This window comes from Aulonocara stuartgranti (assembly GCF_965226115.1).
Source record: "Aulonocara stuartgranti genome assembly, chromosome: 15".
NCBI classification, from domain to species: domain Eukaryota; kingdom Metazoa; phylum Chordata; class Actinopteri; order Cichliformes; family Cichlidae; genus Aulonocara; species Aulonocara stuartgranti.
Window position 1 is genome coordinate 10,865,217 of NC_138951.1, and position 21,730 is coordinate 10,886,946.

Genomic DNA, 21,730 nt, shown 5'->3' on the forward strand with positions numbered 1-21,730 from the left:
TGCAATAAAGGGAAATACGTAAATACACAGCTCATGTTGTCTTCTGCTAATTTATCTACATTTTATTTTCTGTATATCAAATTTCAGTTCAATAAAGTCAGTAAAATCTGTTTTATTTACATAAGCCCAATTCACAAAAACAGTCAATTCAAGGCACGTTATATTGTACGGTAAACAGCTTAAAATAATACAGAGAAAACCTTAACAATCCCTCCCCATGAGCAAGCCCACAGTCTGACAGCAAAGTGCTCTATTGTGGTGATATGGTACTAGGAGGCCTTTAAGATAAAATGCCACCTGGTTATTGAAGACCTTGTAAGTGAGGAGAAGGATTTTAAATTAGATAAGCCAATGAAGAGAAGCTAACGTGGGAGAAATGTGGCCTCTCTTTCTAGTCCCTGCCAATACTCTCGGTACAGCACTTTTATTAAAACTGAAAGAGTTAAAAATGGCTAAGGATTATATATACATCAGGCATATCTTTAGATCAAATATAACTTTCTTGTGTGATCACTCAAGAGGTAGCTATTTAAAATTATAGTGCAGGGCACAACTGTAATTTGTCAAGCATTCTGTTGATATTGGTGCGTTAGGTGTTGCTGTGGAGCCGTTTAGTCACAGGAGACTTTCTGAGTGCTTGCTGATTACAAGCAGTTGAAAAGCTGCCTTGAATATTGATCTGCTTCTGCATTGTTCTGGAAACACAAGCATACCAACACGCACAAGCACATTTGATAAGACACACCTAGCTTTCACCACATTATGCCTTCCATATTATTCTGCTGAAAAATTAACATAATTCATTTAAACTGCTGTCAGTTTAAAAAAAAAAAGAAAAAAAAAAAGCAAGATTATTATGTTTTATTATAAATTATGAAGATTATAAAATGCTTTATCTTGCTTCATGCTGCAGATGTATCCTTGTGTGCATCACAGTTACTTTATGTTGGGCACATGGCCATATACTCCGTAGATTGGGTCTCCAGCTCACGTTGTCACTCACAAGGGGAACTGTGAGATGAGGAACGAATCACAGAGCTCAGAGGTGTGCACAAGCCACAGCCATGTGAAATTTGCAGACTGCGGGGAGCAAAGCAGGGGATCCCCTGCTAACAAAATACCCCCCTCCAGATTATCCAAGAGAGACAGAAAGAGGAAGGAAATGGCATTTAACCATAAAACCCACTGCCATCTATCCCTTAATGGAGGTGGCATGGGCCATGCTGGCCCTTCAAACTCTTTTATATGTGCATCATTTTGGCAAGGGCTAATGCATGCATCCCAGCATGTAAGAAAGGAGGTGTAAAGGCACACATGGTAAAGCATGTGAATGACTTGTTCAGGATACCTTGTACGCTGTACCCTTAGATATATAATTTGGATTGTAACCTTACAGAAAAACATGAAACCCATTAAACCATTGTGGTAAAATATACACCCATATTATTACAGTGTTCATTAACGTCACTAATACGTCACTGAAAAGCCCACTCCCATACGTCAGTGTGCATGTGTGACTGTTTTATGTTATCATTCGTGATCTGCGACTGCACTTTTGCACCTCAACATTATTGTGGCCTTTTATTAAAGCTTGTTTATACCTGTGAACAATACAAGTCTGCTGTTCTGAGTGTTTGTTCACGTGTACTGTACTTGTAGCATCTCATCTGTGCTCAGAAAGTGTGACCGAGCGTGTATACGTGTCTGCCTGTATGACACGCTCTGCTGAATGGTCGAGGAAATGTGCTGGTAATTTGACTGGTTGCTGTGGTGCCACTGCTGGATGTTTGAATGGCGATGTGAGCTGCTAAATGATGCGTCCAAGCTGATTATCACCCTGGGTGATCAGTCATAAAGCTACAGTGGAGTTCATGTGGAAATAGCTTAATGGATAGTGTGACTGCAGATCACACAGAAGGATTATGAGTTCATGCATTTTAGTTGACAAAGAATAATTCCTTCGATTTTTTTTTCTGTTTTTTTTTTTTTTTTTCACTTACTGATTACGACAAAATTAGAGGCAAGATTTATAATCACTGTAATATTGTTGCACCATGTTTGCTCGCCAAAGGTACTTTTAAATTTTACACCATCAAATTTGCTGTATTTTGCAGTTTGATGTTGTTGCCCATCATTTTTTTTCTTAGTGAGCTTGGAAACCAATCTGGTTGGTTGCTAGATGTTGACCAACAGTTCTTAAGGCCACAAAGTTTTGTAAGTTTGTGCAGGCATAACTGAAGTAAAAGGCAGGAGAAAGATGTTTTAAATATTACTTTGGACAAAATTTCTAAATGTTTTACTGTTTTTTTTTTTTTTGCCCCTCAGCCATAAAAGGCTCATGGGGTATCATCACCCCGCCAGGCAGGTGAGAGGTCAGGCGACGTGGACACCCAAGTTTGTGAATGGGATCATTCGTGAACAAAGCAATTTAGGACTTTCAAATTGATACCAATTAGTGCCAGAGGTATATCCTATATTTATATTTAAGTACCCGTGTGCGTGTGTGGACCGCTCGTTTTAATATTTTACACACAAAACATAACCCCCTTTTTTTTCTGATTATTTATTTTCCTTGTGAAAGTCGTGTTTTTGTTTTTGTTTAATTAAAATGTTTTTTCACATTTAATTTTCATTTTTAGGTTGATTTTAGTAGGCTGGGATGTCCTTGGCCTGCATCATGTGGTTTCTATTACATATATTCTACTCTGCTCGATACCTGTAAATTGCATCTTGCAGCTTTGTGTTCTCTGAGGTCACTGTGTAAAAGACATGAACGGATGTTGATTAATACTTCAAAGGAAAACACAGAATCTGTTACATGTCTGACTACAGCCCTAATGGAAACCTTTCAAAGAACTCAGATACTATTGTGACTGTACATCAAGCTCCCCATAATGTAACACTTAAGTTGACGTTTGATAGAATCACACATACATGTGTACATCTCTTTGTTGTGCTACAGAAGCGTGAAAAAAGGAAACACGAGAAGATTCTGAGTGAGGAGCTGTTCCGTGCTGTGGTCAACTTGAATCAGTTCCTCCCTCCCTCCCATTGCATAGACTATATCGCTTGGGACATGGCCCGATACACCAAGAGGTATTGACAAATACTAGTGCACAGAATATCTTTAAGGTGCAGGTTTATTGTGTTTTTACCATCAAAATAAGAAGCTCACTTTGAAAGAGGGGAAAAATATCATGGTGTGACGTAAGCACATTACATAAAGAGAAAATTGAACCTTTGGACAAGTTTGTATGCCTGTAAGCACTCAAATAACAAAATCACTGTGACCCCCATGTCCACCTCATTCCTGTGAAAGTGGTATATCAGGAAAATCAGAGTCACTGTGAAAAACTAAGTACATCCTGGGCTTTAGTAGCTTGTATAACCAATATTTAGCAGCAATAACTTGAAGTAAACATTTTCTATGTGACTTTATAATTCTCTTAGAACTGCTTGAAATTCCTCTCACATTGTTGTAGAGGAATTTTGGGAAGGTCCGGACAGACGTGTTAAAGAGAGCTCAAAGCAGCTATCTGGGATACTCTGAAACTTCTCTGGATTAAAATACTGACATTATTCATTTCCAGACCTTCTCATTGTTTCTGATACACTCATATGAGATCTTGACATTTTAACCTGAACCCTTTTGGGAGCAAAGAATAGAGATGTTAAAGTCTAGGGACTTGGATATAAAATTTGATGAATGAGCTTCTACAGGCACATCCATTTTTTAAAATGATTTATTCTTCAGCGAGTTAAAATGACATTTCCAATCTTTCTCTTTCTGTCCCAGCAAGTTGTGCAATGTTCTCGACCGTCTGAGTATGATAGCAGAGAACGTGGTCAAGCGAACGGGTTTCTTCATTAATCGCTCTGACTTCTACTGTCACACTCTCAGACCAGATGAAAGGTGAGACTTTTTCTTTTCTTTTTTTTTAAATCCTATTCGATTGCTTCTTTTTCTGCCCCTTTAAAACAGAGAAGGCCGAAACACACACTGCTGGACAAGAATTAAAACTTTCAGTCAGCCCCATGTGCAAAACAAACACATCTGTTACTGTTTCAGTTTTATTTGAAGCAAACTAATAAGTAAAATGGAAGCTGCTTAATGAATCTGAATATGACCGGGTTACAGAAAACTAAACCGCAATAGTGTCTTTTTTTAGATTTATATATCGGATGTTTTCCACAAATTTTGTAAATTTAAGGTTTTGTCATTTTCCATATTCATGATCACACTTATCGACACTTGCTTGATTTTGAAACTTTCCACATATGAATTCTTAATGGAAATTATGCCTGATGGCAGTTGTATTACATTGAAATTTCTGCTAATGAGCTGAGTAGATTGCCATCCATGTACATAGTGCCTGGCTCTTCTACTGTCTGGATGATTTAATCGCTTTTACTCAGCATTAGCATTCTGTTACATAACACAACGACCATGCCAGAGCACATATTTATTACCCTTTCTTTTGCATTACGTAAGCTATCACACTTTCTTTGCTTTAAGGACTCATACGCTCAGCCACATGCTCCCAACTACACACATGCACGCACACACATACACTGGTAGGTGTTTTGTTTGTTTGTGCAATCAGGTATGACACCTGTAGCATTCATCACATGCAGGAATTGGGTCATGGATAATGAAGATATTTACAAAGTCTTGATAACGCTGCCTTGTTCTGATCATTTACACGTTTGTCTGAAGTTTCCATCTCGCTGCATTCAGACTTTGTACTTTGATGCATACTTTAGCTACACCTGCTGATTGATTTTAAAGTGGGTCACGGAGTTTATTCAGAGATGATAAAATGTGTTTTAAAACTTCCTCTTAAATATCCACAGCTCACAAGGAGAAATTCAGAATTACTGGGGTTTCTTTGCATTGATTGATTTCTGCTTGCTTTTGTACAATTTAGTCTGCCTTTCGTCAAAGGGTGATTTTCTTTATTTGCTGTTTTTCCCTTTTAAAAAGAAAGTGTTGAATGAGAGTGGTAGAGAATTTAAATGGAATAAGGAAAATACAGTTACTTTGTTAAAATAAAGGGATTACACGGCAGTCTTTTCCTGTTTCATATGTTAGGCTGTCCCCTCTCTATTTTTGGTAATTCCACGCATTGCCGGTGTTGTGCCAAAAAGGGATTGTCTGCCAAAAACTGATTTCTGGCATTTGCCAAAAACTGATTGGTTGTATTTAAACTGCTATAAATAACTTGTTGATCTACAATATGTGAACATATGTCAAATATATCCCTCATGAATTATATCCAGTCATCTTGACCAACAAACAACATTCCTGTAAGAAGGTAGAAGCCGCAATCACTTTTTGGCAGTGACTTTTATGTGTCCTTTATTTATGGAGTTAAAAAAAATTCTTGTTTGCTTTAAAAAATGTCTCTTTTAAGAGTATTCTGGCCAAGAGGACAGCTGAAATTGCAACAAATGCAAAAATAGTTCTGTAAACATATTTTAAGTGGACAAAAGGAAGCTGATTGATTATAATTAAGTACAATAACACAGCTACAAAGATAATTGAGAAACAGGTCATTTTTTTTAAATTGTGTATTTAACCCCTTTGCAATACCTGTTCACCGAAGTCTATTTAGCAACATACGTAATGGTATTACACATAAAAAACAGACGGAAACATTGGAAATCACTTTTTGGCACAACACTGGAAACCCAAACAAAACGCATTAAGAGGCTCTAATGCCTGTGTCTCAATCTCGCGGCCCATGTCACCTCTACTTGCAGCCCACATAATGACGTGACAAAATATGTTTTTTTAATTATTGTTCAAAAAATTATTTAATATGAAGGCAATAGGCAGAGTGCTACAGGCATAACCCTAAAGAATGTAGCCTCATGGGCAGTGTAGCCCAGTTGTAAGTAAGCTATTAAGACTCGACTGTACACTGTGTTCGTGTTTTCCTCCAAAACAAGACGTTCTGTTGGAGCAGCCTTTCAACGCCTCTCTCTGTCTCTCGTTAGCAGAGTTGACCCAGACAACAAAGTAAAACTAGTTATCGGTTACGAGCCTGACGCGGAACCTGACGTATTAGCCAGAGGTCCATTTACTACGGTTCGGAGACACAGACCTGCTTTATATACACGCCGAATAGTTTTCGCTGCAAAAAGTGCAGCCTTACCTAATGTCCACCCTACGGTTACTCATTTTATATTAAGATTTAAAAATCTAGTTGGTACTGGTATGGCGTGTAGCCTTCAGTAATAGTAATAAATCACACAGCAATAGTACATTCATGTAGTTGTAAAAAGCTTGATAATATATAAAGTAATCCATTGTATTCAGAATACGTTACTCTCATACGTTACATTTTGGGGCTTGTATTCTGTAATCTGTAGTGGAATACATTTTAAAAGTAACCTTCCCAACACTGGTGGTGGGAGATTTGCATCATGGATATGCCGCAGACAGATCTGCAGCAATGTGATGCTATCGTGTCAATATTGACCAAAATCTCTGAGGAATGTTTCCATGACCCTGTTGAATCTATGAAACCATGAAGAATTAAGGCAGTTCTGAAAGCAAAAGAGGGTCTAAACTGGTACTAGCAAGGTCTACACAGTGAAGTGTAAAGCAACGGCCAGCTACTGGATGGTTCAGCTTGGCCCCAAGTAACACAATATGTACCTACTAACAAGTTCACTAATCAGTAAATTGGTGTCCTGTTTATTAACATTCATGTAACAAAAAAAAAACTATTAGCAACTAGCACTCTGGTTGTTTGCCTCTTTCTGACTTCACGTTAACAAAATAACCAAGAATTAATCTCTTTTTTTCTAAATTTTAAACATACTGTAACTTTTTTTTTCTAGGGGTCAGTATAACTTTGCTTGGTTTTGCACAGAAAGTACTACAGCAGTGTAAATGTGAACATGAGTTCCACTTTTCATCTCTGGGTATTAGAATTTGTCTGCTGAACATTTTCTTCTGTACTTGCACTCCTGATGGGGGTGCATTGTGTCAGGGTGCCTTTGCTGTGTCTGCACCCATTCCATTATGTTCATTCTCGTAATGGTGACAGTCACTGTGATGACAGTTATCATCGCAGTTTCATCATACTGAAGCCGGAATAAATTAGAAAATGTTCTTGCAGAAGAATAGTATTGTGATGTACGTGTTCGGTTTGTTTCCGTTTGCTTATTGACTTCAGTAAATTAAGTAACATTTTTACAGGTGGGGAGATGTAGGTGGACAAATAACATCCACTGGGCGACTGCAGGTAGGTCTTTTGCAGCTTTTTGCACACAATTGTAAAAATTTAGTCTTTTTTAAAAAGGCTTGCCTGTTTGTCATCATCATAATGATTACTACTACTGAGTTAATAGGCTGTAGTTTATAAAGTCAGCTGTTTTCCTCTTGTTGCTTGATGTGTAGACTGGTGTGTTGCGGACCAACTGTGTGGATTGTCTTGACCGGACCAATACTGCCCAGTTCATGGTGGGCAAGTGCGCTCTGGCTTATCAGCTTTACGCACTGGGAATGATTGACAAGCCCAAGCTCCAGTTTGATACTGACTGCGTGAGGTAAAGTTCATATAATTGCCTGAAAATCTAATCCATGCTAAACTTTATCTTTTTCATTTATTTGGAATCCTTTTGGCAGACGCAGTTATTCCAACCTTTTATTCCAAAGTTTGCTGCTCTAAATTCAGTATTCGCAAACATTAGTCAGTAGTGTGTGTCTCTGTCTACTTTTACTTGAAACTGCCACTTAAAGCTCAGTTTTTTCCATCTGAACACAGCATGAGCTACAGTCAGTGCATCAAGGAGAACAAGAATCTGTCACATGCTTGAACTGAAGCGTTCTTACAAGCAACGTGAAAGCTGTTAGAACAGCACATTAACACCACTTAATATGACTCATAACTCTCTAGTAGTTGATCACTGTTGCACACATACAAAGAAACAAGCACAAAATACAGACCCAATCAGTTGAGGTATTTTTAATTACTTTTTTTTTTAACACCTTTTTTTTCCCAAAAAATAATCCTCCAAAAGTCCACATCACCAAAATAATAAATGAATCACAGTTTTATTTGCCCTTGCGAATTGATGACATTTTTTCTTTTGTGCTGTTCAGGTTGTTTGAGGAGTTGTATGAAGACCATGGAGACACTCTGTCACTGCAGTACGGGGGCTCTCAGCTCGTGCACAGGGTCAAGACTTACCGCAAGATTGCACCCTGGACACAGCACTCCAAAGATATCATGCAAACGCTGTCACGGTACTACAGCAATGCTTTCTCAGGTGTGTTCTACGCTAGTTCCTTCTATCCTCAGCTATGCTCCGTATTAAACAGAATCTACCCTTAGTTATGTTCCAGGTTTCCATAGAAATGGGCTCAACCTGTGCATGCATGTATAGTTTACACTCATGTGAAGTATGAAGAAAACGACACTCTATAATTACATATAAGCAAACATTTCTGCCTTTACTTGAACAGAACATAGGACAAATGTGAATCGGCTCACAAAACGTTTTGTGAGAAAGTTTGGTCACAAGTGAAAATCACTCAAGATAGTTGCCAATCTTCCCAGCAACAGACAACTTAACAAATTCACTTTTAAGCCAGACTGTGCGACTGTGTGACTCAGAGAAACTGCACCAAGTCAAAGAATTGGTGACTGTAAAGCCATATGTTAGCATGTTAAATATCAAAGTTCATGACATCTCAATTCAAAAGAAAATGAACAGGCATGGCTTGTTTGAAAGGGTTGTCGGGGAAAAGTATTGTTTCTCTAAAAAACAAAAATGGCTTATGTTTGCAAAGTTGCATCTGCACCAATCACAAGACTTTTGGAACAATGTGTTTTGGACAGACGAGACCATAATGCCATGTTTGGCAAAATCTAAATAATAATAATAATAATAATGGATTGGATTTATATAGCGCTTTTCAAGGCACCCAAAGCGCTTTACAATACCACTATTCATTCACTCTCACATTCATACACTGGTGGAAGCAAGCTACCGTTTGTAGCCACAGCTGCCCTGGGGCAGACTGACAGAAGCGAGGCTGCCATATCGCGCCATCGGCCCCTCTGGCCAACACCAGTAGGCAAGTAGGGTAAAGTGTCTTGCCCAAGGACACAACGACTAGGACAGAGAGCCCAGGGATCGAACCGGCGACCCTCCGGTTACAGATGCAATTCCCAACCCCCTGAGCCACGGTCGCCCCAAACACCTCATACCAACTGTCAGCACAATGGTGGATGCGAGAAGATTTGGGTCTGTTTTGCAGCAGCAGGACCGAGGCACCTTACAGTCATTGAGCCAAACATGAACTCCTTTGCATACTAAGCTATTCTAGAGTCATATATGAGGACAACTGTCTGACAGCTAAAGCTTGGCTAAAATTGGGACATGCAACAGGATAATGATCAGCTTCAAATATACAATTCAGTAGCTAAAAGACTGCAGCAACAAGGTGTCAGTCCAGAACATCAGCGCTGCTGAAATGCTGGGACAAGACCTTGAGAGACCTACACACAAATAAATGCCTGCAAAGCTCAATGAACTGTGGGAACATGGTAAAGAGAGGTGGGTCAAAATTCCTCAGGAAAAAAAAAAGGCAGTTACTTCACATTTACCTTTGCTAAACCCCTTTTTTCTGCGCATGACTGCAGATGAGATTTTTAATATTGTTAATTGCAGATATTTTTTTGATTGCAGCCAATTTGTAGACATGACATAATTACCCAGCAGTTACTGATAAAAGTGGCTTTGCAATGTCCGCAATTTAGATTTTTAATCATTTTAAATGACACCCTAGTGCGTGGTTACAATCAGTGTATCTAGAAATCTTAATGGGTTTACAAAGGTGTTTTCACAGTACACCAGCGAGTGTTCCAGGAGTGAAGAAGAAGACTGTGTACTGTGTCTTAAACCTTGATTAACAGAACTGCACTACTTGACCTACAACATCGACCTTGTTTGTGGTGCTTTGCTCTTGATTTAGTTTTGAGAAATTCAATCAGTAGTTTGTTGCTGAGAGTAGCGTGTATTAAGAATTTTTAAAAAGAAGCCCATATAATCCAGCAGCACAGACAGCCAGAGACCATCACACTCGAACGGGATTCATGAACTGCAAATTGAACAATCCCATGACCTGAATCAGGTAATATGATTAACTACTTGTTGCCACTTAAGAAGACTATATAAGGACAAATTAGCCTAAATGCTTTGTAGTCTGAGCACTGGCTGGTTTGTTCTGTCAACTTGACCCTTTACAAGGGCACAACCATTTTCACAGATTTTCCCGTGGTCATGTTTTCCGTGGTCATGTTTTCCATGCCCTTTTAGACTAGTTTCTGCAAAATTGGAAAAGGGTAATTCCACCCTTGTGTTGCTCAGTAATTTCTAAAAAAAGAACACCCGGTAAATGTTAAAACCATAATCCTTCCATAATAAGTTCTCCTATTAATGGCACTCATATGTGCATATGTATGTTGTATATATTTTTATTATGTATATGGGGAATTAAAATAAATACAGTAGAATAAAATTATAAAATGCTACTTCCTATGAGGTAAATGACATATAATTTTATATCATAGTCAAGCACTGTAACAGCTTCCCCTTGAATCACAGATCAATTTTATACACAGAACCATGTAGTGTAAGCTTCCATATCCTGTGCAGCCTTTTAATTGGTAGATGCAGTGTGACCTCATATGCTTATTAAGACAATTAACAGACATGATGTCAAATTATATTCCTCCTTCCTTTCATTCATAATGGTTGCACGTGTATATTATTTTCAAAGATCACCAGTAACTCGTATCATGTGTGATACACGAGATAAATCTCAGAGAAAAAAACGTAATTGGAGAACAGTCTTGGTGGTGGGCTGTAATAAAACCCAGTTTAGTTTCTAATTACCTAACGTGACTGTTGGGGCAGCATGCACGTGGCTTCGTGCTGTAGTTAGGGAGGGTGAATTAAATGGCACTAAACCAGGCAAATGTACAAAGCACGTGCCACATGCTGAGCACACAAACGCTCACAGAGATTATCTAAGCACACACTCATAGCCAAAATGCTGTAGTGCAGTTGTTACAAGAGTTTTTACTGCTATGATGTATGTACAAGTCAGCGTTACTTAGATGTTGATTCATTAACTTAAATCTTTTCAATGCTGCTCACAGCGAAGAGCTGGTGTAGTTTGCCATCATGGTAAAGGAGGCTTAAGTTTGCTTCACATTCACTTTTGAACTGTACTCTCCTGCATTAGGAACCACAGTAATTTATAAACTAACATTTTTTTCTTGTTCTTTTGTTTTTTTTAAACAAGGCACTGTTGACACAAAACTCAAAAGTTTAAATATATAAAATGGTACATGATTAAAAAGATTCAATTTAAAGTATGCACATTATTTGGCTTTCCTCTTCCTGAGCATCTCTGGGCATTAGTAACTTCAAGACCTTTTTTTTTCAAGCAGTATATTTTTTTAAGTCATCTACATCAGTAGTTTTCCAGGCTTCGAAGACTTTCAAGGTTTATCTTTTGCCATTGGCTGCTTTTTCAGTCATTTTGAAAAAGCAACCAATGGCTACCTAGACCAGTTGAGGATGAGTTCAGTCTGTCTATCTACTGTTCACTGAAATGTCATCAGAAACGGTCTTTATGGAAGTTTGGCTGTCAAGAAGCTATTTCTAGGTAAGAGAAATTGGAAGAAAAGGCTCAGCTATGTCAAATTACCCAAGAACTGGATTGGAAATGACTGGCAACTCTTCTGGCAAGAGAGGAGCTTTGAATGTCTTTCAAGAACCCTGGATAAATATTTCTGAAGACTACTTAAAGAAATGACAGGAAAGTTTGCCTAAGAGAGTTCAGATCGTGTATAATCACGTCTCTTGATGAACCAGTTATATCATCATAACCTTTACAGTTTGTTTTACAGTTTTTGGGTTTTTTTGTTTTTTTTAGCTATTCGTGTTTCCATCTCTCTCTTTCAGATGCTGACAGACAAGATGCAATCAACTTGTTCCTCCAAGTTTACCAGCCATCAGAGTTTAAGCCACACCTTTGGGAGCTTCCCACAGACTTCTATCTGCATCATACAAGCACCATGGCCATCCCCCAAGACAGACGGAGGTAACAGATAACCCTAAATACACCAACCAAAAGATTACTGTGCTTGCTTTGCATGAACACAGACTTTATTTCTCTGTCTTCAATATTGAAGTTGTTCATTTAAATGTTGGTGGATTTTTATAGGATTGGGATTGCACACTTTTTGCACATCCAAGTGTGCAAAACGTCCAGCTTTTTCTTGAGCTGGACAAGATTTTCAAAAATTTGATCCTGAAAGTTTAATTATATGCAGCTATATGTTTCCTACTGGGTTGAGCTTTATGCTTTTATACCTGTGTCTATGTGCAAATTGGTATCTTATGCGTGGGTTCTGAAAGTACAGGAATGCTAAACTTAGGGAAGGAGATCCAGAGGAAACACAGGCAAATTAAGAACAAATTTTTAATGTTTCCACAGCATATGTGCAAAAATCAGTGCAAAGTGAGAAAAAACAACACAGAGTTTTGCAACTACACACTTTACTATTAGATTGTAGTTGCTTCAGACTTCAGACTTTGACTGTCAAAAAAGTGACCAATTGTATTTATTTATTTTTGTAGCTTTCACCTGTGAAGCTCTTACACAGTACTTTCTTATGAGAAATAACCTATAAGAGATGCAACCCAAACATTAAATGAGTTTTGCTCAAAATTCAGAAATCCAAAACCCCTACAAAGAGGAAAATGTATATATGCTGTAAGATAATCCTAAGAGGGTGATCAGTTTGATATAAATACTCATAAACAGCACAGAGAAAGACATTGAAAGCTGTTTTATTGCTTATCCTATCAATGACTTGAAGAAAGTGTGTGTGTGTGTGTGTGTGTGTGTGTGTGTGTGTGTGTGTGTGTGTGGACAAAATATCCATTAGATTTTAAATAGGTTGCCATTTTTTTAATGCATATTTTGAGATGTGAGGATCTGGCTGCTCCACGACCATGCTCACTGATCTCATGGAGAACAGTCTTAACACAGTAATTACTCTCCTTGTAATTATCCTAGTGGTAATTTAACACTGGCACTGATGTCTGTAGTATCTGGATATGATATAATTTCTATTGTAAGATCAAATCTGATCTTTAAGATAGAATATAACAGTCGTTGCTGTCAGTTTGTCTCGAGGTAATGTTAGGTTATGCGTTTTATTGGGGAGTCTACGATCGCTTCGGTGAAATCTGAAATCCTTTTATGTGAGATATTGTTAAATATAATTGAATATATGATAAGACAGGGCTACATACTAAGAAAATATCAATAATCTTTTTTCCTTGTATTTCTTGTTTATTTTGTGTCTTCTTAGAACCACCATGCAGTACATAAGCATGTCCGTATGACACATGTCTCTATCACCTGTTGTTTGTTCATGCAGGTGTTGTCTGTTCAAGCTGATGTCCTACAAATTTCACAATGTCAGTTTATCAATTGGTCTGTCCTAGTCATGATCCAGTAATGACTGCAATTCACTTCATGTTTTGACCCAGAGTGATTTTGTGCTTGTTTTTTATGCGCGTAAGTGTGAGAGTGTATTCACTTTGGTTGCTTCATACTGTCTTCATGCTTACGTAAAAGCAGACCCAATTTTCTTTTTCAGGCCACGAATTTGTGTAGCCACAATGGGCCAAAGTAGCTCAGTCATTATTCCAAGAAATTAGCATGGCTGCAGCTAAATTCAATTCAGCTTCCACACTTTGCGCTTTTCCTCTCAAAGAGGAGTAAGAAGCAAATCGCACGCTAAACCAGATCATCATAAGAGCGTTCGCTCAAATTGCTCACATTGAATAAAAGTCTAGGTGGTCCAGACAGGCCAATTTTCCAAATGTAGGTTAAGTCCCAGAAGAGACTAATTCAGACTTTAGGTTGCGTTCACCTTCTCAAAAGTTTTAATATTTTAATGCTGTGTATTTTATTTGTTTGTAGCTATACACTCTGGTGGTCAGAGGGAGTCCTGTCCTACCTTCCTGTCCCCTATGATGAAGGTATTGTCAATGAATTTATTGGTTTTAATTGTAAGAAACAGAACTATTTATGAAACTGATTTGAACGACCAACCATCAATGGCTTTGTCTGTCATTGCTTACCATATTCCTTAGCCTAGCAGGAACTGTGTATTTGGTTGCAATTATTGTTGGTAAAAAATAAATGCAAAATAACTCTGCAGACCAATCTAGGGATTCAACAAACCTTATACTGATGTTGTAACTGACTTGTTTAAATATACACTATATTGCCAAATCATTGAGATCAGGTCTTCCAAACACTTTCATGGCCACAGGTAGGGCTGTTCGATACAACGATATATATCGGATGACGATATAAAAATGTCTATCGTTTCATTTTGTTTCGTGGTGTCGCAAAATAAACTGTTTACTGCAATATTTTTTTCATCGTTTTGATGGTCACTGTAGTCGCCATATTAATTTCTTGAAGTTCTCTCTTTCTCTTATATTTTATATAACCGCACTACGGACGGACAAGTGTCTGTATTTATGCGTTGTCGTTAGCAACTACGACGATAAAACCATTGCGTGTCCGCTTGTTTGTTTTCCACATAAACCTTTCACAATAAAGCTCAAGATCCTGTTGAGACTTTTCAAAATAAACTGAATCACACTATGCAGAGTATTTACGGATGAGAAGCAAAAAAGAGCCGTCAGGTGCTAAAAAATAAACCTTAGACTCAAACGTTAGAGCAGGCTTTTCCCCGCAGCACGCTGTGTAATAAATACAAGGAAAACGGCGGCCGTTACAACTTATGTCTAAAAATATATTGTTTCACACATCAGTTAAAACACTCGACCCAGGTACACGACGCCCAGCTGGAAACGCTTCACGCAAGTCGAGCTGCCCGAGATTCACAGAATTTACAGAAAATGTTAAATTTTTGTGATTTATATCGTTATCGGGACGATAGATATCTTATATCAGGATATGAAATTTTGGTCATATCGCACAACCCTAGCCACAGGTGTAAAAATCAAGCACCTAGGCATGCATTCTGCTTCTACAAATGCTTGTGAAAGAATGGGTTGGTCTCATGAGCTTGTCGAATTCCAGTGGTAATATGATAATGTGTGCAGAAAGTCCCAAGTTCGTTGGGGTGATGAATCTTCTTTAATCTGATGGAGGAGTCTGGGTTTGGTGGTTGCCACAAGAACGTGATCTGCGTGACTCCCTTGTGCAAAGTTAAAATTTTGATGGAGGGGGGATTATGATGTGGGGTTGTGTTTTTTAGGAATTGGGCTCAGTCCCTTAGTTCCAGTGAAAGGAAACTCTTAATGCTTCAAACCAAGACATTTTGGAAAATTTGATGCTCTCAACTTTGTGAGAACAGTTTGGGGATGACCCCTTCCTGTTCAAAGATAGCTGTGTATCACAGTACAAAGCAAGGTCGATTAAAACACTGACTAGCAAGATAGGTGTTGAAGAACTCGAGGTGTCTCGCCTAAACCCAATAGAACACCTTTGGAATAAATTAGAGTGGAGAATCCGAGCCAAGCCTTCTAATCCAACACTAGTGTTTGACCCCACTAATGTGCTTCTGGAAGAATGGCAAAAAATTCCCATAAACACACTCCAAAACCTTGTGGAAGAAGGGTGGGCTGATGTCATATCATATTAAACCCTGTGGATTAAGAATAGGATGTTATTCAATTCACAGGCGTATGATGGCAAATGAGCAAATCCTTTTGGCGATATAGTGTATTTTTGTGTTGAAAGTGTGTGGGTGTAGCGGTTGTAATTGTTATAAATATTAATATTATTTCTGTTCCTGTTTGGATGCAGTTCCCTGTGAGGAAAATATGAATAAGGTCAAAGTGAAGAGAATGAACCAGTTGGACGCGAGTATTGACATTTACACGGAATTCTTCAAACCGTATGAACTTACCTCCTTTGATGATACGTTCTGCATTGCCATGACCAACTCTGCAAGGTGGATATACACATACAAAAGCAATGATTTTGGTAGTGAAACATGTCTCTGATAAACAGTGTGTTCTGAATTTATTAGCTGTTGTTGTTATGCAGGATGTCGACTAATAGCTATTTTCTGATCATAAAGGGAATTTATGCCCAAAACAGTGGGAGCGGATCCAAACCCGTTCACAGTGCGCAAGCCAGAGGAAACGGGAAAATCAGTGCTGGGGTGAGTGTAGTACTACCATGTACACATCAACCTTTGTGTTGTAGCTTTTTATTTATTACATGAAAAATAAATCAGCCCGATGTCACTGTGCCCTCATGCACACAGCTTTGTTTAACCACAAGCAATGTTACACTTTTCCCCTATTTTTTGGTTTCAAAAAACATTTATATGTTAATATATTTTCCAAATAAATATGTATGCACACAGGAAAAAATAGGATAATGCAATTCCTCATGTGCTTTTCATTGTCCCTACATTAGCAAGACCCTTACATATGAAATGCTTATTTTTGATTTGCTGTAGAAATAGAAATTAGAATCTACATGTTTAAGCATGCAATTGAAGTCCATTTGTGTTCTGTGCTTCAGATAGCTTTCCCTGTACAAGCTAATCTACATCCCCAAAAGCTGCTCTGTGTACCTGTTGCCATTTTTCTGAGAATAAGAATTGTGTTTCATTACTCTTATCCTTCATATCTGCTTTTTCTTGCTTGCTTTGCAAGGTTCTCCTCCTAATATTGCGGTCAGGGATAACATTTGCAGAATCCTCTGTATACAGAGATCATGGGCTCAAACTCGTACAGCCTTTGGGAACCATGAAGTCTGTTTCAGTTACATGTTTAGTCACATTTCTGCTGGGAGATGTTGTGGAAGAACATGGTGCCATTTCTGATCTGATGACTCATTAGACATGATAAAAATAATCGGGATTCTGCTGCTTGACTAAACTGTAAAATGTACAATACATGAACGATAGTTGTATGTGTTTATACTGTACATACGTTGATCTGTGTGCATGCGTGTGGATCTTGGCAACAGCAAGAGCAGTAAAGAGGAGACGATTCTCCAGAGGAAGACTGCAGCTAGCGCACCTCCTCCCCCGAGTGAGGAGGCCATATCTAGCACATCAGAGGATGACTCCGAGGAGGACCGTGAGGATGAGGGGACTGTATCTCAACGATCCACACCGATCAAACTGCTAACGGAGTCTGGAGAGAGTAGTCGCACCCAGGAGGTATGAACACACAAACACTGTCCTAACAAGGCAGATTCAAATCCCCAAATATATTAAAGGAAGCTATCAGATTTGAATTTGTGGATCTTATTAAATAAATTAAAAATAATTTCACTTCTGAGTGTAATTGTTTAACAAGTTAATATCCTCTAATAATTCAAGGATATGTTATGTTGTCTAAAGACCTCCCAGCACTTCTCAGTTTATGCTGGGTTGCTAACTGCTTATATTTTAGGCCTCAAATGAATGTTGCGTTCCAGTATGAGTATGTCACCCTGGTTGTGTTCTCTCTCGCCCACCTCCCTTAAGTCTCCCAGAAGAAATTAGTTCTTTGTTTTGGTTTACGTCAGACGGAAGAGCAGACGTCACCTTAATCGGTGTCAGTGATAGAGCTGAGGCTCTAAATAGTGTTTGTTTCTTCTAACGCATTGAAGAAATGAATTGAGATAGTTGCACAGTTTCCTCTCTTGTATTATTGCTTACAAATCTACTGCTGCTACTACTCTGCTTGTCAAAGGAAACAAATCAATCCTGCATAATTCCATTTGTTTTTATTTTGGTTTTTCTGGTTCTGTGCACGTGTATTGTGATAGCGTGTAAACCTTTTTGATGTCCTTGATGGTCCCTTTGGGTGAGAATGTGGGGCATGTGCTTCGGGATTTTTGGCTGCTTTTAGAACATCAGGTGATGAGAGGTCACCAGCGGGTTTCCGGCTTGCCTTAATTTTTTGATGACTGATTCGGTTCTCTTTTTTGGTTTCTTGCCAAGGTAGATTTTATGGTCCAAATCAGCTTTGAAACTCCCTAACACTCACATTAAAAGCCTAAAATCACACTAGAGTTAAAAAAAATAAAATACGAGAGGCAGTGAGGAAGAATTTGTTTACCCAATGATTGCACTGAATTCTTTTGCCTGCAAGTAGTTGTGGCAACCGGCTAGTAACAAGAGGTTGAGTATGTTGCACTTTTGATTGTAAATGGATTTCATGGGTCACCTGGTGGGAGGCTACCTGTCTCCAAAAAGTCAGTCTGACTCAGTTTCAGTTCAGTTCTTTTTTATTTCAAACATATACATTCACCAACATTTCATAAAATCATTCCATACAGTTGTTTGAAAAGGAGTAGGCAGAAGTATATACTTATTTAGCCCTACCCCCTCAGGTTTACATCCTCATCATCTAAATTTGAACCACAAAAACGTATACAATACCTTCAACTTAGAACATAACATCTCAAAAAAATATTTTCACATGTTCAACTAAAACTATATTTAGATTTGCTAATTTGCAGAAGAAAATAAACATGAGTTTGACTGCTGTCTTGGGTTAATTGCATTTTCTTCATTCTTATACTTATTTAATATTTCTTTTTTGAGTTTTATTTTAAACTGGTTTATATCACTACTGACCTTTATTTCTTCTTTTAACTCATTCCAGAATTTAACTCCCGCTATTGAAATAGACATCCTTTTCAATGTTGTTCTTACTCTTTGTAATTTTAAATTCCACTTCCCTCTAAAATTATACCTCCCTTCTCTTTCTAAGAACCATTTACTTATTTTGATTGGGAGCATCCCTTTCCTTACCTTATATATTATTTGCACTGTTTTAAACTTCACCAGATCCTGGAATTTTATAGCTTGCGTCCTAATAAAGAGTGCATTTGTGTGAGCCCTATACCCCTCCTGATTTATTAGTCTAATGGCCCTTTTCTGCATTATGATTATAGTCTGAATATTACTTTTATATGTATTTCCCCAAACCTCTACACAATAACTCATGTATGGTAATAGCAAAGCACAATATAACATATACAATATTTTCCTATCCAGAAATTTTTTTACTTTCCCCAAGACAGCAATGCCCCGTGCTAACTTTCCCCTCACATAAGTGATGTGTGATTTCCAACAGGCCTTTTGATCAATGATCACACCAAGAAATTTTATGGCATTAACCCTTTCTAGATATATATTATATCGACACAAATTTCAATGTTAATGTTTTTCTTATAGTTTCCGAATAACATAAATTTTGTTTTATTTAAATTTAAGGACAATTTGTTTCTATCAAACCACTTCTTTAATATCTTTAACTCCTCTGTGATCACCTCCAAAACCTGTTGAAATTCCGCACCTGAACAAAGTATATTGGTATCATCTGCAAAAATTACAAACTTTAGTATCTTCGATACTTTACAAATATCATTTATATACGTAATAAACATTTTCGGACCTAATACTGATCCTTGAGGTACTCCACATTCAATATCCATCAATTTAGATTTAAACTCATTTATTTGTACATATTGCTGTCGATTCATCACATAGCTGTTTATCCAATCCAGTACCACACCCCTGAACCCATATTTTTCCAGTTTGATTTTTAGAATTTCGTGGTCAACAGTATCAAATGCTTTTTTTTAGATCTAGAAAGACTCCAAGTGCGTACTTCTTGTTATCCATACATGCTGTTATTTCTTCCATTAAATCCATCAATGCCAAAACTGTTGATCTATTATTTCTAAACCCATACTGGCAATTTGCCAACAAATCATGTTTAGCCACAAAGCTATCAAATCTTTTTAGAAATAGTTTTTCCAGTATCTTAGAAAACTGGGAGAGTACTGACACTGGTCTATAATTTGTAAAACAATGCTTTTCACCTGATTTATAAATAGGAATAATTTTTGCAACTTTCATTTTTTGTGGAAAAACCCCTTCCTGGAAAGACAAATTAAAAATATATTGTAGTGGTTTTACAATACCATCAATTACTCTCTTTACCGTTACCATATCAATATCATGACAGTCAGTACTCGTTTTACTGCAATCACTCTCAGGCAAATTGGTAACAGTTTGAAAATGATTTGAATTTGTAAACACAAAGACAACACAATTGCAACTCGTCTGCTCAACGCATCTCTTTGCAATATGGAACTCGACTCGGCTGGTTGCCAACAGGTTGTGTTCTAGTTTTATTCCTATATCAAGCAACTGCATTATTATTTGTGGAGGCATTTCTCTTCTCTTTTCAAATCTATGAGAAGACGGTAGTTGTGGCTGTTTCAGTGACTGGTCCCCGTCAGTGAAAAAAACATTTCAAAGTCGATGAAACTCCAAATTCAGTGCACACAGTCGCAATAGCTGTGGTCGTGCTGACGTCTCTAACCACTGTTCCTTAGTGTGACCACAGCATTGATGAATTTAAGGACATTAATCACTTGCAGATACAGTGGGGCAAAAAAGTATTTAGTCAGCCACCGATTGTGCAAGTTCCCCCACCTAAAATGATGACAGAGGTCAGTAATTTGCACCAGAGGTACACTTCAACTGTGAGAGACAGAATGTGAAAAAAAAATCCATGAATCCACATGGTAGGATTTGTAAAGAATTTATTCGTAAATCAGGGTGGAAAATAAGTATTTGGTCAATAACAAAAATACAACCCAATACTTTGTAACATAACCTTTGTTGGCAATAACAGAGGTCAAACGTTTACTATAGGTCTTTACCAGGTTTGCACACACAGTAGCTGGTATTTTGGCCCATTCCTCCATGCAGATCTTCTCGAGAGCAGTGATGTTTTGGGGCTGTCGCCGAGCAACACGGACTTTCAACTCCCGCCACAGATTTTCTATGGGGTTGAGGTCTGGAGACTGGCTAGACCACTCCAGGACTTTCAAATGCTTCTTACGGAGCCACTCCTTTGTTGCCCGGGCGGTGTGTTTTGGATCATTGTCATGTTGGAAGACCCAGCCTCGTTTCATCTTCAAAGTTCTCACTGATGGAAGGAGGTTTTGGCTCAAAATCTCACAATACATGGCCCCATTCATTCTGTCCTTAACACGGATCAGTCGTCCTGTCCCCTTGGCAGAAAAACAGCCCCATAGCATGATGTTTCCACCCCCATGCTTCACAGTAGGTATGGTGTTCTTGGGATGCAACTCAGTATTCTTCTTCCTCCAAACACGACGATTTGAGTTGATACCAAAAAGTTCTACTTTGGTTTCATCTGACCACATGGCATTCTCCCAATCCTCTGCTGTATCATCCATGTGCTCTCTGGCAAACTTCAGACGGGCCTGGACATGCACTGGCTTCAGCAGCGGAACACGTCTGGCACTGCGGGATTTGATTCCCTGCCGTTGTAGTGTGTTACTGATGGTGACCTTTGTTACTTTGGTCCCAGCTCTCTGCAGGTCATTCACCAGGTCCCCCCGTGTGGTTCTGGGATCTTTGCTCACCGTTCTCATGATCATTTTGACCCCACGGGATGAGATCTTGCGTGGAGCCCCAGATCGAGGGAGATTATCAGTGGTCTTGTATGTCTTCCATTTTCTGATGATTGCTCCCACAGTTGATTTTTTCACACCAAGCTGCTTGCCTATTGTAGATTCACTCTTCCCAGTCTGGTGCAGGTCTACAATACTTTTCCTGGTGTCCTTCGAAAGCTCTTTGGTCTT

At 38.3% G+C, this 21,730-nt stretch overlaps 1 protein-coding gene across 3 annotated transcripts in view; it reads left to right on the forward strand.

Annotated features, from left to right (window-relative positions):
* fig4a (FIG4 phosphoinositide 5-phosphatase a) overlaps positions 1-21,730 on the forward strand; it is a 56,187-nt gene that overhangs the window by 18,901 nt on the left and 15,556 nt on the right. For all 3 annotated transcript variants that reach the window (XM_082506760.1, XM_082506762.1, XM_082506761.1), the window contains 10 exons: positions 2,963-3,096; positions 3,797-3,913; positions 7,211-7,256; positions 7,412-7,560; positions 8,117-8,283; positions 11,995-12,133; positions 14,030-14,088; positions 15,896-16,043; positions 16,173-16,256; positions 17,075-17,270. In XM_082506760.1, the coding sequence (XP_082362886.1) occupies positions 2,963-3,096; positions 3,797-3,913; positions 7,211-7,256; positions 7,412-7,560; positions 8,117-8,283; positions 11,995-12,133; positions 14,030-14,088; positions 15,896-16,043; positions 16,173-16,256; positions 17,075-17,270 (1,239 nt within the window). The remainder of the gene's footprint in view (positions 1-2,962; positions 3,097-3,796; positions 3,914-7,210; positions 7,257-7,411; positions 7,561-8,116; positions 8,284-11,994; positions 12,134-14,029; positions 14,089-15,895; positions 16,044-16,172; positions 16,257-17,074; positions 17,271-21,730) is intronic.